This window comes from Anoplopoma fimbria, chromosome 17 (assembly GCF_027596085.1).
Source record: "Anoplopoma fimbria isolate UVic2021 breed Golden Eagle Sablefish chromosome 17, Afim_UVic_2022, whole genome shotgun sequence".
In the NCBI taxonomy this organism is placed as follows: domain Eukaryota; kingdom Metazoa; phylum Chordata; class Actinopteri; order Perciformes; family Anoplopomatidae; genus Anoplopoma; species Anoplopoma fimbria.
The window spans coordinates 30,563,105-30,579,080 of NC_072465.1; the positions used below are offsets into that span (position 1 = coordinate 30,563,105).

Genomic DNA, 15,976 nt, shown 5'->3' on the forward strand with positions numbered 1-15,976 from the left:
TTGGTGAAAATACTTCTTTTTACTTTGGGTCGTATTCCTGCAGAATTTTTTAAATGTAAAGTCAGAAATAAGAGCAGCAGCATTTTATAACAAAATTAGATTACCACAGAAATAACACAAATTACATTTTAATTATGGCATCGCTGCACGTCATCAAACATAAACCAAAGTCACCCCATGAGACAGATATTGATAAGTGTTCATGTGGAGATGATATCTAGACGAACGTCAGAGGATCAGTAGTTTACTTTACTTTAGTGTAGTTTACTTTAGTTTAGACAATTTATAAAATACACAAATAATATCACAATGCAGGAAGAGGCAGAAAAAGACACGTTGCTTATTCGAAGCCTCCACCTATATAATAACATAATTTCACAATATTAAAGAGAACACAAAATGAATATACTGTACATAAGATATGAACATGTAATATTGATGACAAAGTATTTTAACAAAATATGTATATAAGAACAATAAGAAGTCAGAAGGATTCATCTCCAGGGATTCATGTAATAGTTTTCTCAGACTGCTGTTAATTCTTGGTCCCCAGAGGACGAATCCTTCTGACTTCTTCAGCTCCGGTTGACATTTTTTGGGTGTTTCTGTTGAAATGTATTGAATGAATTGTTGGATGATTGTCATGAAAAGTTTGTACGGACATTCATGTTCCCTGAAGATGAATCTAAATGACTTTCTATTCTCAGACACTTAATACCTCAGATTGAGGTAATCATTCAAGGTACCCTGAAGGTGAATCTTTATGGGGACAAAGATCAGCCACTGTGAAGTTATTTATTTTATTATGTTACTATTTATTATTTATTATTTAATTTAATTTATATTATTTATTATTTATTATTTATTATTTATTATTATTATATTATTATTTATTATTATTTTATTTATTTATTATTTATTATTATTTATTATTATTTATTATTATTTATTATTATTATTCTCCTCCAATGAATCGCCACCTTATCGTGGTGGAGGGGTTTGTGTGCCCCAGTGATCCTGAGAGCTGTGTTGTCGGGGGCAATAGCCCCTGGTAGGGTCTCGGCAAAGTGGTCTCGGGGGAGGGGTCAGACTAAGAGCGATTCACCAAACCTCAATGAATCGGACGATGCAAGGTTGTGGCACCTCGCCCGGAATAGGGAAACCGGGGCACCCTCCTGGAGCCAGACCTGGTAGGGGAGCTCGCCGGCGAGCGTCTGGTGGCCGGGCCTTGGCACATGGGGCCCGGCCGGGCCCAGCCCGAAAAAGCTACATCGTGCCGCCACCCTGTGGGCCCACCACCCGCAGGGATAGGCATTGGGGTCGGGTGCAATGTGAGCTGGGCGGCAGGCTGGGGCGGAAACCTGGGCGTGCTGACCCCCGGCATCACAGACTAGCTCTAGGGACGTGGAATGTCACCTCTCTGGCGGGGAAGGAACCGGAGCTGGTGCGGGAGGTGGAACGCTACCAGCTAGATATAGTTGGGCTCACCTCCACGCATAGCACCGGTTCTGGAACCAAACTCCTGGAGAGGGGCTGGACTTTTTCCTTTTCCGGAGTTGCCCAGGGTGAGAGGCGCCGGGCGGGTGTGGGGATACTCACAAGCCCCCGGCTGAGCGCCGCTGTTCTGGAGTTCTCCCCGGAGAACGAGAGGGTCGCCTCTCTGCGACTGGGAATCGCAGGAGGAAAGTCTCTGACTGTTGTTTGTGCCTATGCACCAAACGGCAGTTCGGAGTACGCGGCCTTCTTGGAGTCCTTGGGTGGTGTTCTGGAAAGGGCGCCGACTGGGGACTCCATAGTTCTTCTGGGAGACTTCAACGCTCACGTGGGTAACGACGGAGAAACCTGGAGGGGTGTGATTGGGAGGAACGGCCTGCCCGATCTGAACCCGAGTGGTGCTTTGTTGTTGGACTTCTGTGCTAGTCATGGACTGTCCATAACAAACACCATGTTTGAGCATAGGGAGGTTCATAAGTGTACTTGGTACCAGAACACCCTAGGCCAAAGGTCTATGATCGACTTTGTAGTTGTGTCATCAGACCTGCGGCCGTATGTCTTGGACACTCGGGTGAAGAGAGGAGCAGAGCTGTCAACTGATCACCACCTGGTGGTGAGTTGGATCAGGTGGCGGGGGAGGCTGCCGGACAGACCCGGTAAACCCAAACGTGTAGTGAGGGTGAACTGGGAACGTCTGGCTGAGGATCCTGTCCGCAAGGTCTTCAACTCCCACCTCCGGAACAATTTCTCGTGCATCCCGGGGAGGCTGGGGACATGGAATCCGAGTGGGCCATGTTCAAATCCTCCATTGTGGAAGCTGCTGCTAGGAGTTGTGGTCGGAAGGCGATCGGTGCCTGTCGTGGCGGCAATCCAAGAACCCGCTGGTGGACACCAGCGGTGAAGGAGGCCGTCAAGCTGAAGAAGGAGGCCTTTCGGGCTTGGCTGGCCCAGGGGTCTCCTGAATCAGCAGGCAGGTACCGGTTGGCCAGAAGGGCTGCAGCTGCGGCGGTTGCTGAGGCAAAACCCGGGTGTGGGAGGAGTTTGGCGAGGCCATGGAGAAGGACTTGAATGGCCTCAAGGAAGTTCTGGCAAACCGTGAGACGACTCAGAAAGGGGAAACAGGGCTTTTCTCAGGCTGTGCTCAGCAGGGGGAGAACTGCAGACCCGGACTGGGGATATTGTCGAGCGGTGGAAAGAACACTTTGAGGAACTCCTGAACCCGACCAACACGTCCTCTGTGGAAGAGGCAGAGTCTGAAGACTCAGGGGAAGTCTCGTCCATATGCCTGGCGGAGGTCGTTGAGGTAGTTAAAAAGCTCTTCAGCGGCAAAGCGCCAGGAGTGGATGAGATTCGACCGGAGATGCTAAAGGCTCTGGACATTGTTGGGCTGTCTTGGTTGACACGTCTCTTCACTGTCGCGTGGAAGTCGGGTACAGTGCCTGTGGAGTGGCAGACCGGGGTGGTGGTTCCCATTTTCAAAAGGGGGACCGGAGAGTGTGCTCCAATTATAGGGGTATCACACTGCTCAGCCTCCCCGGGAAAGTTTACTCCAGGGTGCTGGAAAGGAGGCTCCGTCCGATTGTCGAACCTCAGATTCAGGAGGAGCAATGCGGATTCCGTCCTGGACGTGGAACAGCGGACCAACTCTTTACCCTTGCAGGTCTGTTGGAGGGTGCATGGGAGTTTGCTCATCCAGTCTACATGTGTTTTGTGGACTTGGAGAAGGCCTTCGACCGTGTCCCTCGGGGAGCCCTGTGGGGGTACTGCGGGAATATGGGGTACCTGGTTCGTTACTACGAGCCATTCGGTCCTTGTATGACCAAAGTGAGAGCTGTGTCCGGATACTCGGCACAAAGTCGAGCTTGTTCCCAGTGCGTGTTGGCCTCCGCCAGGGCTGCCCATTGTCACCAATCCTGTTTGTGATTTTCATGGACAGGATTTCAAGGCGCAGCCGGGGGAGGAGAGTTTCCGGTTTGGGGACCTCAGAATCACATCCCTGCTTTTTGCAGATGATGTGGTTCTGTTGGCTTCTTCAGAACGTGACCTTCAGCACGCACTGGGGCGGTTCACAGCCGAGTGTGAAGCGGTCGGGATGAGAGTCAGTACCTCCAAGTCTGAGGCCATGGTTCTCTTCCGGAAAACGGTGGATTGCACCCTCTGGGTTGGGAGTGAGTCACTGCCCCAAGCGAGGGAGTTCAAGTATCTCGGGATCTTATTCACGAGTGAGGGTAAAATGGAGCGGGAGATGGACAGGCGGTTCGGTGCAGCGTCAGCAGTGATGCGGGCGTTGTACCGGACCGTTTTGGTGAAGAAGGAGCTGAGCCGAAAGGCAAAGCTCTCGATTTACCAGTCCATCTACGTTCCAACCCTCACCTATGGTCATGAGCTTTGGGTAGTGACCGAAAGAATGAGATCGCGAATACAAGCGGCCGAAATGAGCTTCCTTCGTAGGGTGGCTGGGCTCAGCCTTAGAGATAGGGTGAGGAGCTCAGACATCCGGAGGAGCTCGGAGTAGAGCCGCTGCTCCTTCGCGTCGAAAGGGGCCAGCTGAGGTGGCTCGGGCATCTGATCAGGATGCCTCCTGGACGCCTCCCTTTAGAGGTTTTCCAGGCACGTCCAACTGGTAAGAGGCCCCGGGGTAGACCCAGAACACGCTGGAGAGATTATATATCTCGTCTGGCCTGGGAACGCCTCGGGGTTCCCCAGGAGGAGCTGGAAAGTGTTGCTGGGGAGAAGGACGTCTGGAGGACCCTCCTTAGCTTGCTGCCCCCGCGACCCGGCCCCGGATAAGCGGAAGGAAATGGATGGATGGATGGATTATTATTATTTATTATTATTTATTTATTATTATTATTTATTATTTATTATTTATTATTTATTACTTTACACATGAACTTCTGGTCGATGGTGTTTTTATTATTTATTATTTATTTATTATTATTATTTATTATCTATTGTTTATTATTTATTATTATTATTTATTATTTATTACTTTACACATGAACTTCTGGTCGATGGTGTTTTTATTATTTATTATTATTATTTATTATCTATTGTTTATTATTTATTATTATTTATTATTTATTATTTATTATTTATTATTTATTATTTATTATTTTACACATGAACTTCTGGTCGATGGTGTTTTTATTATTTATTATTATATTTATTATTATTTATTTATTATTATTATTTATTATTTATTACTTTACACATGAACTTCTGGTCGATGGTGTTTTTATTATTTATTATTATATTTATTATTATTTATTTATTATTATTATTATTATTATTATTTATTATTTATTATTTATTATTTATTATTTATTATTTATTATTTATTACTTTACACATGAACTTCTGGTCGATGGTGTTTTTATTATTATTGTTTATTATTTATTATTTATTACTTTACACATGAACTTCTGGTCGATTTTTATTATTATTATTGTTTATTATTTATTATTTATTATTATTTACACATGAACTTCTGGTCGATGGTGTTTTTATTATTATTATTGTTTATTATTTATTATTATTTATTATTTATTATTTATTATTTATTATTTATTACTTTACACATGAACTTCTGGTCGATGGTGTTTTTATTATTATTGTTTATTATTTATTATTATTTATTATTTATTATTTATTATTTATTATTTATTATTTATTATTTATTATTTATTATTTATTATTTATTACTTTACACATGACCTTCTGGTCGATGGTGTTTTTATTATTTATTATTTTATTATCCCGGGAACATGTCAGAGCTCCGCCCTGCTGCAGAAGTGAAGGGAGCGCTTGTTTTCCTGCGCGGCCCGCTCCTCCTGCCCGCCCGCGTGTCGCCCTCACGCCGGTCGAACAAACCTCCCGACGCTTCATGACAAACCGAACGCTTCTTTAAGCCCCGCCTCTTAACCCGACCGACCAATGAGGAGGCGCGGTGTCTGCGGTGGATATGAATATTCATACGTTTTCGCGGGCTTTGAGCGTCACATGGTCCTTTTCGCGCGAAAAGTGAGGCGCGTCAGAAAGAAGAAGCAGCAGAAACAGCAGCAGAAGAAGAAGAAGAAGCAGCAGCATGGCGGTGAGTGAACACTGAGGCTACTTTAAGGGTTACTGCAGTACTAGTACATGAAGTACTAGTACATGAAGTACTAGTACATGAAGTACTAGTACATGAAGTACTAGTACTTCATGTATCAGTACTTCGTGTATGAGTACTTTGTGTATCAGTGTGTATCAGTACTTCGTGTATGAGTACTTCGTGTATCAGTACTTCATGTATGAGTACTTCGTGTATCAGTACTTCGTGTATCAGTACTTCGTGTATGAGTACTTTGTGTATCAGTACTTCGTGTATCAGTACTTCGTGTATCAGTACTTCGTGTATCAGTACTTCGTGTATCAGTACTTCATGTATCAGTACTTCATGTATGAGTACTTTGTGTATTACTAATACACAAAGTACTGATACATGAAGTACTAATACAGGAAGTACTAATACACAAAGTACTAATACAGGAAGTACTGATACATGAAGTACTGATACACAAAGTACTAATTTAGTACTTTGTGTATCAGTACTTCATGTACTAGTACTTCATGTATCAGTACTTCATGTATCAGTACTTCATGTACTAGTACTTCATGTATGAGTACTTAATGTACTAGTACTTCATATACTAGTACTTCATCTATCAGTACTTCATGTATCAGTACTTCGTGTATGAGTACTTCATGTATGAGTACTTTGTGTATGAGTACTTCATGTATGAGTACTTCAGTAACCCGTCCTGTGTATTAGTACTTCATGTATGAGTACTTCATGTACTAGTACTTCATGTATGAGTACTTCATGTATGAGTACTTTGTGTATGAGTACTTCATGTATGAGTACTTCAGTAACCCGTCCTGTGTATTAGTACTTCATGTATTAGTACTTCATGTATCAGTACTTCATGTATCAGTACTTCATGTACTAGTACTTCATGTATGAGTACTTCATGTACTAGTACTTCATGTATCAGTACTTCATGTACTAGTACTTCATGTATCAGTACTTCATGTATCAGTACTTCATGTACTAGTACTTCATGTATGAGTACTTCATGTACTAGTACTTCAGTAACCCGTCCTGTGTACTAGTACTTCATGTATGAGTACTTCATGTACTAGTACTTCAGTGACCCGTCCTTTCCTCTCAGGATTCTTCAGAGTCGTTCCACATGGCCACCAGTCCGAGCCGAGCCTCCCGGAGAGGAGACATGACGTCCAGCCCCGGGCGAGACCTGCCCCCCTTTGAGGACGAGTCTGAGGGCCTGCTGGGGGACGAGGCGCTCCCCGTGGAGGAGGAGGAGGACGGGGACGGGGAGGAGCTGATCGGGGACGGCATGGAGAGGTGAGGCCGGCGGCGGTCTGCTGACCTACTTTGGTTCTGATGGATCGGGTCTCCATGACAGAGAGTCCGTGTCTCCTCTCTCCTCAGGGACTACCGAGCCATCCCGGCTCTGGATCAGTACGAGGCCGAGGGTCTGGACCTGGACGACGAGGATCTGTCGGAGATGTCCCCCGGAGCCCGGGCCGCCGCCGAGGAGGCCATGAGGAGGAGGGACAGGGAGCAGGGAGTCAGCGGGAGGCTGAGGAAAGGCCTGCTCTACGGTGAGGAGGAGCTTCAACAGGAAGTGATGCGCTTAATCAATAACCTCTGAGTCAGAACTGATCAGAACCTGAACACACAGACGTCATGTTTGATGATTCAGGTCTCACAAACCCACTCAGAAACCAGAGAAACCAGATCCCTATTACTCAGATTATCACGTTTACGTCCCCCAAAGCATGATGGGAAGAGTAGTCCCCAATAGACGTAAGACATTAAGTCACTGAATGCATTAATATTAGTTTATTTGTGTTTTTCATGTTTCACTGTCACTGGTTTTGATCTGGTGGACACATGAGAACCATAAAGAAGCAGCCAGATGTTATGCAGATGTGTGTTTGAAGAGCTCTTTAGTGAATAACTTATTTCTTCATCATCGTCCAGACAGCGAAGATGAGGATGACGAGCGGCCGGCGGCTCGGCGGAGGCGTCTGGCTGAGCGAGCGGCGGAGGGCGTGGCAGACGGAGAAGAAGAGGAGATGATCGAGAGCATCGAGAACCTGGAGGACATGAAGGTAGGTCTGCTCTCCTGCTGCAGATGTACGTAGACGTTCTGTAGCTTCTCTCCGGACGTTCTCACCGGCTCGTGCTGGTCTCCTCTGCAGGGTCACACGGTGAGGGAGTGGGTCTCCATGGCGGCGCCTCGCCTCGAGATCTACAACCGCTTCAAGAACTTCCTGCGGACCCACGTGGACGAAAACGGCCACAACGTGTTCAAGGAGAAGATCAGCGACATGTGCAAAGGTACGTTCTAGAACGTGTCTGTGTTCACATCGTGATCATACGTCTGTGCTGTGAAGTGAGTCAACCTGCATCCTGCTGCTTCCAGAGAACAAGGAGAGTCTGGTGGTGAACTACGAGGACCTGGCAGCCAGAGAACACGTTCTGGCCTACTTCCTGCCAGAAGCTCCCACGGAGATGTTGAAGGTGAGTTTAGTTCTGTTGGTTTGATCCCCAAAGAACTACAAACCATTCAACGGTCAGTTATTGTCATTATGCCAATCTGTAACACATCAAAGAAAACCAGAAACCAGAAGAACATTCCTGTTGTTTGAATTAGCATCACAAGGAATGTAAACAGCAGCTCCTCTAGACCCACCAGAGTCCTTCAAGGGCAGCCTGGTCCTGGATGAACGATGGATCCAGGTCTCTGAAGTACTGAATCAGAGCATCAGACAGCCAGGAGCATGCTGGGTAGTGGAGTAGCCTCCGGTCCTAGCTGGGTTAGCTTAGCTTAGCTTCCATCCTTCCTGGAGCTGTTTGGTGGCGTTTGGTCTGGCTGGTTGGTCGGTCGTGAAGCGGTGATGGACTCAATGTCCACTTCTCTTAATCCTCACGCTTCCTTTAAGCTGTTGATCAAAGTATTCTGTCATGTGACATTAGTGATAAACACAGAAAAACTACAAATAAACATAGCAGACTTCATGTGAGCTGCTGGTTTCCATTCTCACTGAACTGGTTTCCATTCTCACTGAACTGGTTTATCTTTGCTGCTGTGAAGCTTTCTGCTAAACTAAAGAACAGAAACACATGGTTTATTGTCTGAACCTGAACCAGCTGGTCATCAGGAGCATCATCTCCATGGAGACGGGGTTGTCTGTGTTGTGACCCTCATTGTGTCCTCAGGTCTTCGATGAAGCAGCTAAAGAGGTGGTGCTGGCCATGTACCCCAAATACGACCGCATCGCCCACGAGATCCACGTCCGCATCTGCAACCTGCCCCTAGTGGAGGAGATCCGCTCCCTCAGGTAACGTCAAGGTTTATTCCAACACAAACTGGAAGAAGGGTCACTGCTCGGTACTGGTGCAGCGTTCACGTCATCAAGGTGGAACCATAACGAGTTAATATCATTAATAACATTAATAACATGCGTTACATTTGGTTATAATTACAGTAAAACGGGTTTCAGGAGAGTTCAGACGTAAACCAACTTGGATGTTGACGCTGTTTACACTTCTATAACTAACAATAACTCCTTCTTGATCGAGAGACGGAGGGTGTCGCAGGTTCTACAGACCCTAAAGCCTTCTGGGTACATTTGTAATGTGGGGTTACATAAACAGAACTGAACACAAACAGTGCATGAGTAGTTTTCTACTGTCAGGACGAGCAGATGGAATGATAAATAATGTGAGTTATGCAAACGTCCACAGAGGTTTATTTAAAACAGTCCGATGAGTGAAGTCTCTTCTTCTCTCCTCTGCAGGCAGCTGCACCTGAACCAGCTGATCCGGACCAGCGGCGTGGTGAGCAGCTGCACCGGCGTCCTGCCTCAGCTCGGCATGGTCAAGTACAACTGCAACAAGTGCAACTTCGTACTGGGACCCTTCTTCCAGAACCAGAACCAGGAGGTGAAACCGGGCTCCTGTCCAGAGTGTCAGTCCCTGGGGCCCTTCGAGATCAACATGGAGCAGGTGAGAGGAGGAGGAAGAGGAGGGGGAGGAGGAAGAGGAGGAGTCCTTTAACATTGAATGCGTCCTCGTGTCAGTGCACTGATGGATCCTGTTCCTCCTGCAGACCGTGTACCAGAACTACCAGAGGATCACCCTCCAGGAGAGCCCCGGTAAAGTCGCCGCCGGCCGCCTGCCGCGCTCCAAAGACGCCATCCTGCTGGCCGACCTGGTGGACCACTGCAAACCCGGAGACGAGATCGTGAGTCCAGAACCTTCATTCATAAATCCATCTTCTAAACCACACACAGAAGGTTAGAAGCTCACGGATGTTCCTCTTCTCTCCTCTCAGGAGCTGACGGGCGTCTACCACAACAACTACGACGGCTCTCTGAACATGGCCAACGGCTTCCCCGTGTTCGCCACCGTCATCTTAGCCAATCACATCACACGCAGAGACCAGGGCGTCGCCGTGGCCGAGCTCACCGACGAGGACGTCAAAGCCATCGTCGCCCTGTCCAAGGACGAACGCATCGGGGAGCGGGTGAGGAAGACACGCACACACACACACACACACACACACACACACACACACACACACACACACACACACACAGCTGCTGGTTTATTAAGTTAAACCTGATCAGTTCAGATGTTTCCTGTGAAGACGTTTCTAAACTCGCCGTCTGTCGTGTCTCTAGATCTTCGCCAGCATGGCGCCGTCCATCTACGGCCACGAGGACATCAAGCGAGGTCTGGCCCTGGCGCTGTTCGGAGGAGAGCCCAAAAACCCAGGTGAGCCCCGTCCTGAAGAAACAACAGAACTTTATTTAACTCCTTCTGTTTCTCACCGAGACTCTTTTCTCCTCCAGGAGGGAAACACAAAGTGAGAGGAGACATCAACGTCCTGCTGTGTGGAGACCCGGGAACCGCCAAGTCCCAGTTCCTCAAGTACGTATCCGCAGAACCTCAGAACCTCAGAACACAGAGACCCTGTCTGAGCTTTAGGAGGTTAAACAACGATTCACCAGTTATCCTGAGAGGAGAGAGAGTTCACCACCAGGTTCCTCTAAAAATGAACCTTTCTTTTCAAAGAGCACGTTTTACATTTCCTTTATGTCAACGTAATAGAAATGTCGTCTTTTCCATCTGTACGTTAAATATGAAGCTTTCCACTTTAGTTTCTCTGCAGACGAGATAAACGAGATGTAACCTGTTTAGTAATGAGCTTATTAGACCAGCTAAAGAAAAGGGCAAAAACATCAAAATGTGATATTTAAAGGTTTGTTAATGATTTAAAAACATATTAAGGTATACATGTAAAACAGAAGAGAAGACTTCACCTGATGATTAAAATGAGAAAGGGGATCTGATTCAGAGCGTGGAGGTCACCAGACAGGAAGTAGAATAATGGTCCTGGTGGTCTGCAGGTACGTGGAGAAGGTTTCCAGTCGGGCGGTCTTCACCACGGGTCAGGGCGCCTCCGCCGTCGGTCTGACCGCCTACGTCCAGAGACACCCGGTCACCCGCGAGTGGACGCTGGAGGCCGGAGCGCTGGTTCTGGCCGACCGCGGCGTCTGCCTGATCGACGAGTTCGATAAGGTGAGATGAGACTTCCTCTGTACGATCCGTCTGTCACCTCGAAGAACAAACGATGACCAAAACCCAACTGTGTCCTCCAGATGAACGACGCGGACCGCACCAGTATCCACGAGGCCATGGAGCAGCAGAGCATCTCCATCTCCAAAGCCGGCATCGTCACCTCGCTGCAGGCCAGGTGCACCATCATCGCCGCCTCCAACCCCATCGGTACGGGACTCCAGGGGTCATTAGGGGTCAAACGGATCATATGTGACCTTTAGATCACCTCTAGATGACCTTCAGTTAAAGCCTCATAGTGAACGTGGTTTTATTTCCATAAATCCACAAATGGTGAAAAGGTTCTGGACTCCTCAAAGTGTCCTGAATCCCAACATGTCATAAATATTGACATGACCGTAGAAGCAGCAGATCGTCTCCTTTGGTGTTCTGTCGTCCTGTAGATGTAGGAACGTACAAAGACTAAAGGTCGATGTGAGCGGTTTGATATGACAGACTATAGAATATCGTTTTGTTCTCCGTTGTTTACATCTGATCTGGTTTAGTGTTATTAACAGTGTGAACGATATGTAAATCTGTATCTTGGTGTTTTTCCCGTCAGGCGGCCGGTACGACCCGTCGCTCACCTTCTCTGAGAACGTGGACCTGACGGAACCCATCGTGTCCAGGTTTGACTGTCTGTGTGTCGTCAGAGACACCGTGGACCCTGTTCAGGTGAGCACACACACACACACACACACACACACACACACACACACACACACACACACACACACACACACACACACACACACACACACACACAGGGAAGACATTATCATGTGTTAAATATCAGAATCCATTAAGCTTCAGGTGACGACCTTTGACCTCTTCCTCTCCTCTCTGCTGATTGGTTCTTTCTCCAGGACGAGATGTTGGCGCGCTTCGTGGTCGGCTCCCACATCAAGCATCACCCTAGCAACAAGGAAGGGGGCGTGGCCTTGGAGGAGGTGGTTCTGCCCAACACGTCTGACGTTCCTCCGATTCCCCAGGTGCTGCTGAGGAAGTACATCATCTACGCCAAAGAGCGGGTAACTAGTTACTACGACCTCTAGTTACCTCTGAAGTGATGCAGAACAAAAACATCTCGGTTTGGTTTGGTTTGGTTTAGTTTGTTCTCTTCGCTTCTGTAAGGGTAAAACTTCTTAACACATGTTTTCTTCAATCATTGCCAAAACTAAACCCTTAATCACAGCCTGAAGCTGTAAAAACCAACATTATCGTTTACATTTTCATCTTTCCGACAGTCCTTGAACACATCATAAGTGCCAAAGACTTCCATCAGAAACAAAGTTTAAAATTGTGATATAATATTTAAAACATTTTATTCTAAATGTCTTAAATTAAATGAATCAGCTTTTCTTTTCTTTTTTATGTTTTTTAAGTTTTAATATTGCTCTAAACACACGTCTGAGTTCTCTCTGCTTCTAGTCATGACGTTCTGTTTAATAGAGCAGCAGGACTTTATATTACAGTGTTTAGAGGGTTAATAACTTTCTATCAATGAAGCACCTTTTTAAATAAACGTAATGTGAACGATAACTGAACATCACAGAACAAGTCTTTATATCTGCTCTTAAACGGAGGGTCAAGTTTTATTATAGATGTAACCATAAATGTTGATTTATTTCTTCTGCAGATTCACCCCAAACTGAACCAGATGGATCAGGACAAGGTGGCTCGCATCTACAGCGACCTCCGCAAGGAGTCCATGGTGAGTCCTCAACCCTCTGAGACCCCAACACACGTGGACATCATACACCTCTACAGAGCTCTAAACAGCTGTGTTTATGCTCACGTGTTTATGCTAACGTGTTTATGCTAACGTGTTCTCACAGGCCACAGGCAGCATCCCCATCACGGTCCGTCACATCGAGTCCATGATCCGCATGGCCGAGGCCCACGCCAAGATCCACCTGAGGGACTACGTTCTGGAGGACGACGTCAACATGGCCATCAGGGTGATGCTGGAGAGCTTCATCGACACGCAGAAGTTCAGCGTGATGAGGAGCATGAGGAAGGTGTGTGTGTGTGTCTTAAAAGCATGTTTTCTTCAATCGATCACTAAACATCCAGCCAGAAGCTGTGATAAACAGATTTTCTTTTGTCTAATGTTCCTTGAACACATCACGTGTGACTAAAGCTTCCATCAGAAAAGGCAACGGGACCTAAGCTTAAATTTGTGATTATTATATTCCATCAAAAACATTCTATTCTTCACGTCTCATTTCAAATCTCGCCACAAATAAAGCGTTTGCTTTACACTTGTGGACATTTGGAAACATGTTGATGTATAGATTCTATTGTTTAATGGTGTCTGATGTGGCGTTTAATGACCCGTCTTTGTGTCCAGACGTTCTCTCGTTACCTGGCCTTCCGGCGGGACAACAACGAGCTGCTGCTCTTCATCCTCAAACAGCTGGTGGCCGAGCAGGTGGCCTATCAGAGGAACCGATACGGAGTCCAGAACGACACCATCGAGGTCGCAGAGAAAGACCTGCAGGACAAGGTGAGGAGGGGAGGAGGGAGGGGTTAAATGGTGCATTCAGGGAACATGTCACTGTCAGACTAATCGCTACCTTAGCTCATTAACTTAAAGTCCAAATATTAAATGAAAGTAAGTCAAGACATTTTTATTTATGTACATTTACGTTTTAAAAGATAAAGTTAGTCAGTTCACTCTGAAATGAGCTCGTTCATCACTGACGGCTGCTGTCTGTCCTTCTAACCGCTGACAGAGAGTTAGCATCGTAGCTACGCTAATCCCTGTAATCTGATAGTAATCAGAATTGATCGGCTTTATTTTAGCTGATAGGATCATAAAGAAGATATAGAAATGTTTCATCCTCATCATTATTATTCATGTTTTCTCAACACATCCTGTAAAAACCCGTTCATATGAGCTGCTCGTTTTATGACGTTTGTGCTTTTATTGATGAGTATTTATTTCTGTTTGTAAATCTCATTCTGTGCACTATCCTGCTTTTTTATAAACTATTGTTTTTTATTAGAAACTATTATTGATTTTATTACCAACTATTATGCATTTTTATTTATAACTGTGAACAATACTTTATGAATAAAGCTTGATGATTCTTTGAATCGTCCAGGAACTTCATAGTCAGACAGAATATGTCGATCTCCTCCTGTATCAACCTCTCTCCTCCTCCTCCTCCTCCTCCTCCTCCTCCTCCTCCTCCTCCTCCTCCAGGCCAGACAGATCAGCATCCACAACCTGACGTCGTTCTACGACAGCGACGTCTTCCGATCCAATAAGTTCAGCCACGACGGGAAGAAGAAACTGATCCTGCAGCAGTTCTAGGAGCCCCCCCCTTGTTTCAGGGGCCAATCGTAATGCTGCACTCGAGGAGGAGGCGGGGCTACATGTAGCTCTGAGGAAGCAGACAGAACAACAACCGACACAAACGTGTTCACGATGCAGCTTTACATGTTCTGTTGACCCCATGTGGTCTTAAAGATCACGTGATCATCTGGTCATGTGATCATCTGATCATGTGATCATCTGGTCATGTGATCAGCTGATCATGTCTGTGGTGAAGAGTCTGGTTCCAGAATGAGAGCTAAGGTTAAAGTAGTAACAGACACACACTCTGGAGGTCTCCTCTCTGGTGGCTGATTGTAAATAAATGTACATGTTTGTGTTTGTGGGTTTATTGTTTCTGTTCCTGTCTGTTGTTGAGATGGAGGACATTTACAGACTCCAGGTTTTTGTATTTCAAGCTTCTTCAGCTGTTCTGAAGAGAATGTAGCAGGAAGTTAAACCTCAACTTCAGATAAAATAAAATGTTTCTTGATGACCACTGATCTAACCGTTGTGCTTCTTTCATCTGTTTCTGTTTGTGTGAACTGAGTTAATGTTTAAAGAATGAAATGTTTCTGAACATCATCTGCTGTCCGTCAAAGAGCCTTTAATCAATGCTGGGAAGCACATTTAATTAAGTACTTGTTTATTTCCAATAAATGCAACTTGAGACTTGGACTCTACATTTCTAACGTTGCAGATTAAGATTTAATAATTAAATTTAGTGTTTTTAAATATAAAACTAAAATATGATGCATTTGTATGGGTTCAACTTTGCCACAGTATATAAAATGATCCCCACCTCAACCAGCTACATTAAGGTGACCCTTGTACCTGAATGCATCGCTTACAGTAGGACTTTCATTTTAACAGAATATCTTTACACTGGAATAAATGTCTTTAATATATAATATAAGGAGCTGAAAATCCACCCAAAGGTTAAAAATATATATTTTAATTAAAAGTAACAATACCACAGTGCAGAAATACTCCAAATATTCCAAAAGTAAAAGCATCAAAATGTTTGTCAAGTACTAAAAGTAAAAGTACTCATGAAGCAGAATATATGTTATATTATTGTACTAGATCTGCTTTTAATGTTTAACAATTGTTCTGCTTCATGTTTATTTCTATGGTGTATGTTTTTAAATATTTACTTCTATTATATAGTTTATTCTATAATTACACATCATTTATTAGTTGATTATATTTTATGGTGTCGTTTCTAAAGCTGCAGCGACATCTGGCGGCCAGAGGAGAGAACTACAAGCTGCGAGCTGCGAACTACAAGCTGCGTCCAGAGACAGAGACGCTGCAGCAGCAGAGCAGAGACCACGCAGAGCCGCACAGAGAAGCATCTCTACCTGCACACAGCCTGCACACAGCCTGCCTGTCTCTCTCTCTGTCTCTGTCTCTCTGCCTGTCTGTCTCTCTGTCTGTCTGCTCTGTCTCTCTGCCTGTCTGTC

The 15,976-nt window shown here is 45.4% G+C and overlaps 1 protein-coding gene across 1 annotated transcript; it reads left to right on the forward strand.

Moving 5' to 3' along the window:
* The first annotated feature begins 5,497 nt into the window (after positions 1-5,497).
* On the forward strand, positions 5,498-15,013 carry mcm2 (minichromosome maintenance complex component 2). The gene is made up of 20 exons (XM_054616679.1): positions 5,498-5,587; positions 6,708-6,901; positions 6,989-7,161; positions 7,544-7,674; positions 7,765-7,903; positions 7,989-8,086; positions 8,786-8,907; positions 9,367-9,574; positions 9,678-9,812; positions 9,903-10,094; positions 10,252-10,345; positions 10,423-10,501; positions 10,981-11,152; positions 11,233-11,359; positions 11,751-11,863; positions 12,055-12,219; positions 12,828-12,902; positions 13,027-13,209; positions 13,542-13,697; positions 14,400-15,013. The coding sequence occupies exons 1-20, from the start codon at positions 5,582-5,584 to the stop codon at positions 14,508-14,510; spliced, it is 2,673 nt and encodes an 890-aa protein (XP_054472654.1). The 5' UTR covers positions 5,498-5,581; the 3' UTR covers positions 14,511-15,013.
* The last annotated feature ends 963 nt before the right edge of the window (positions 15,014-15,976 follow it).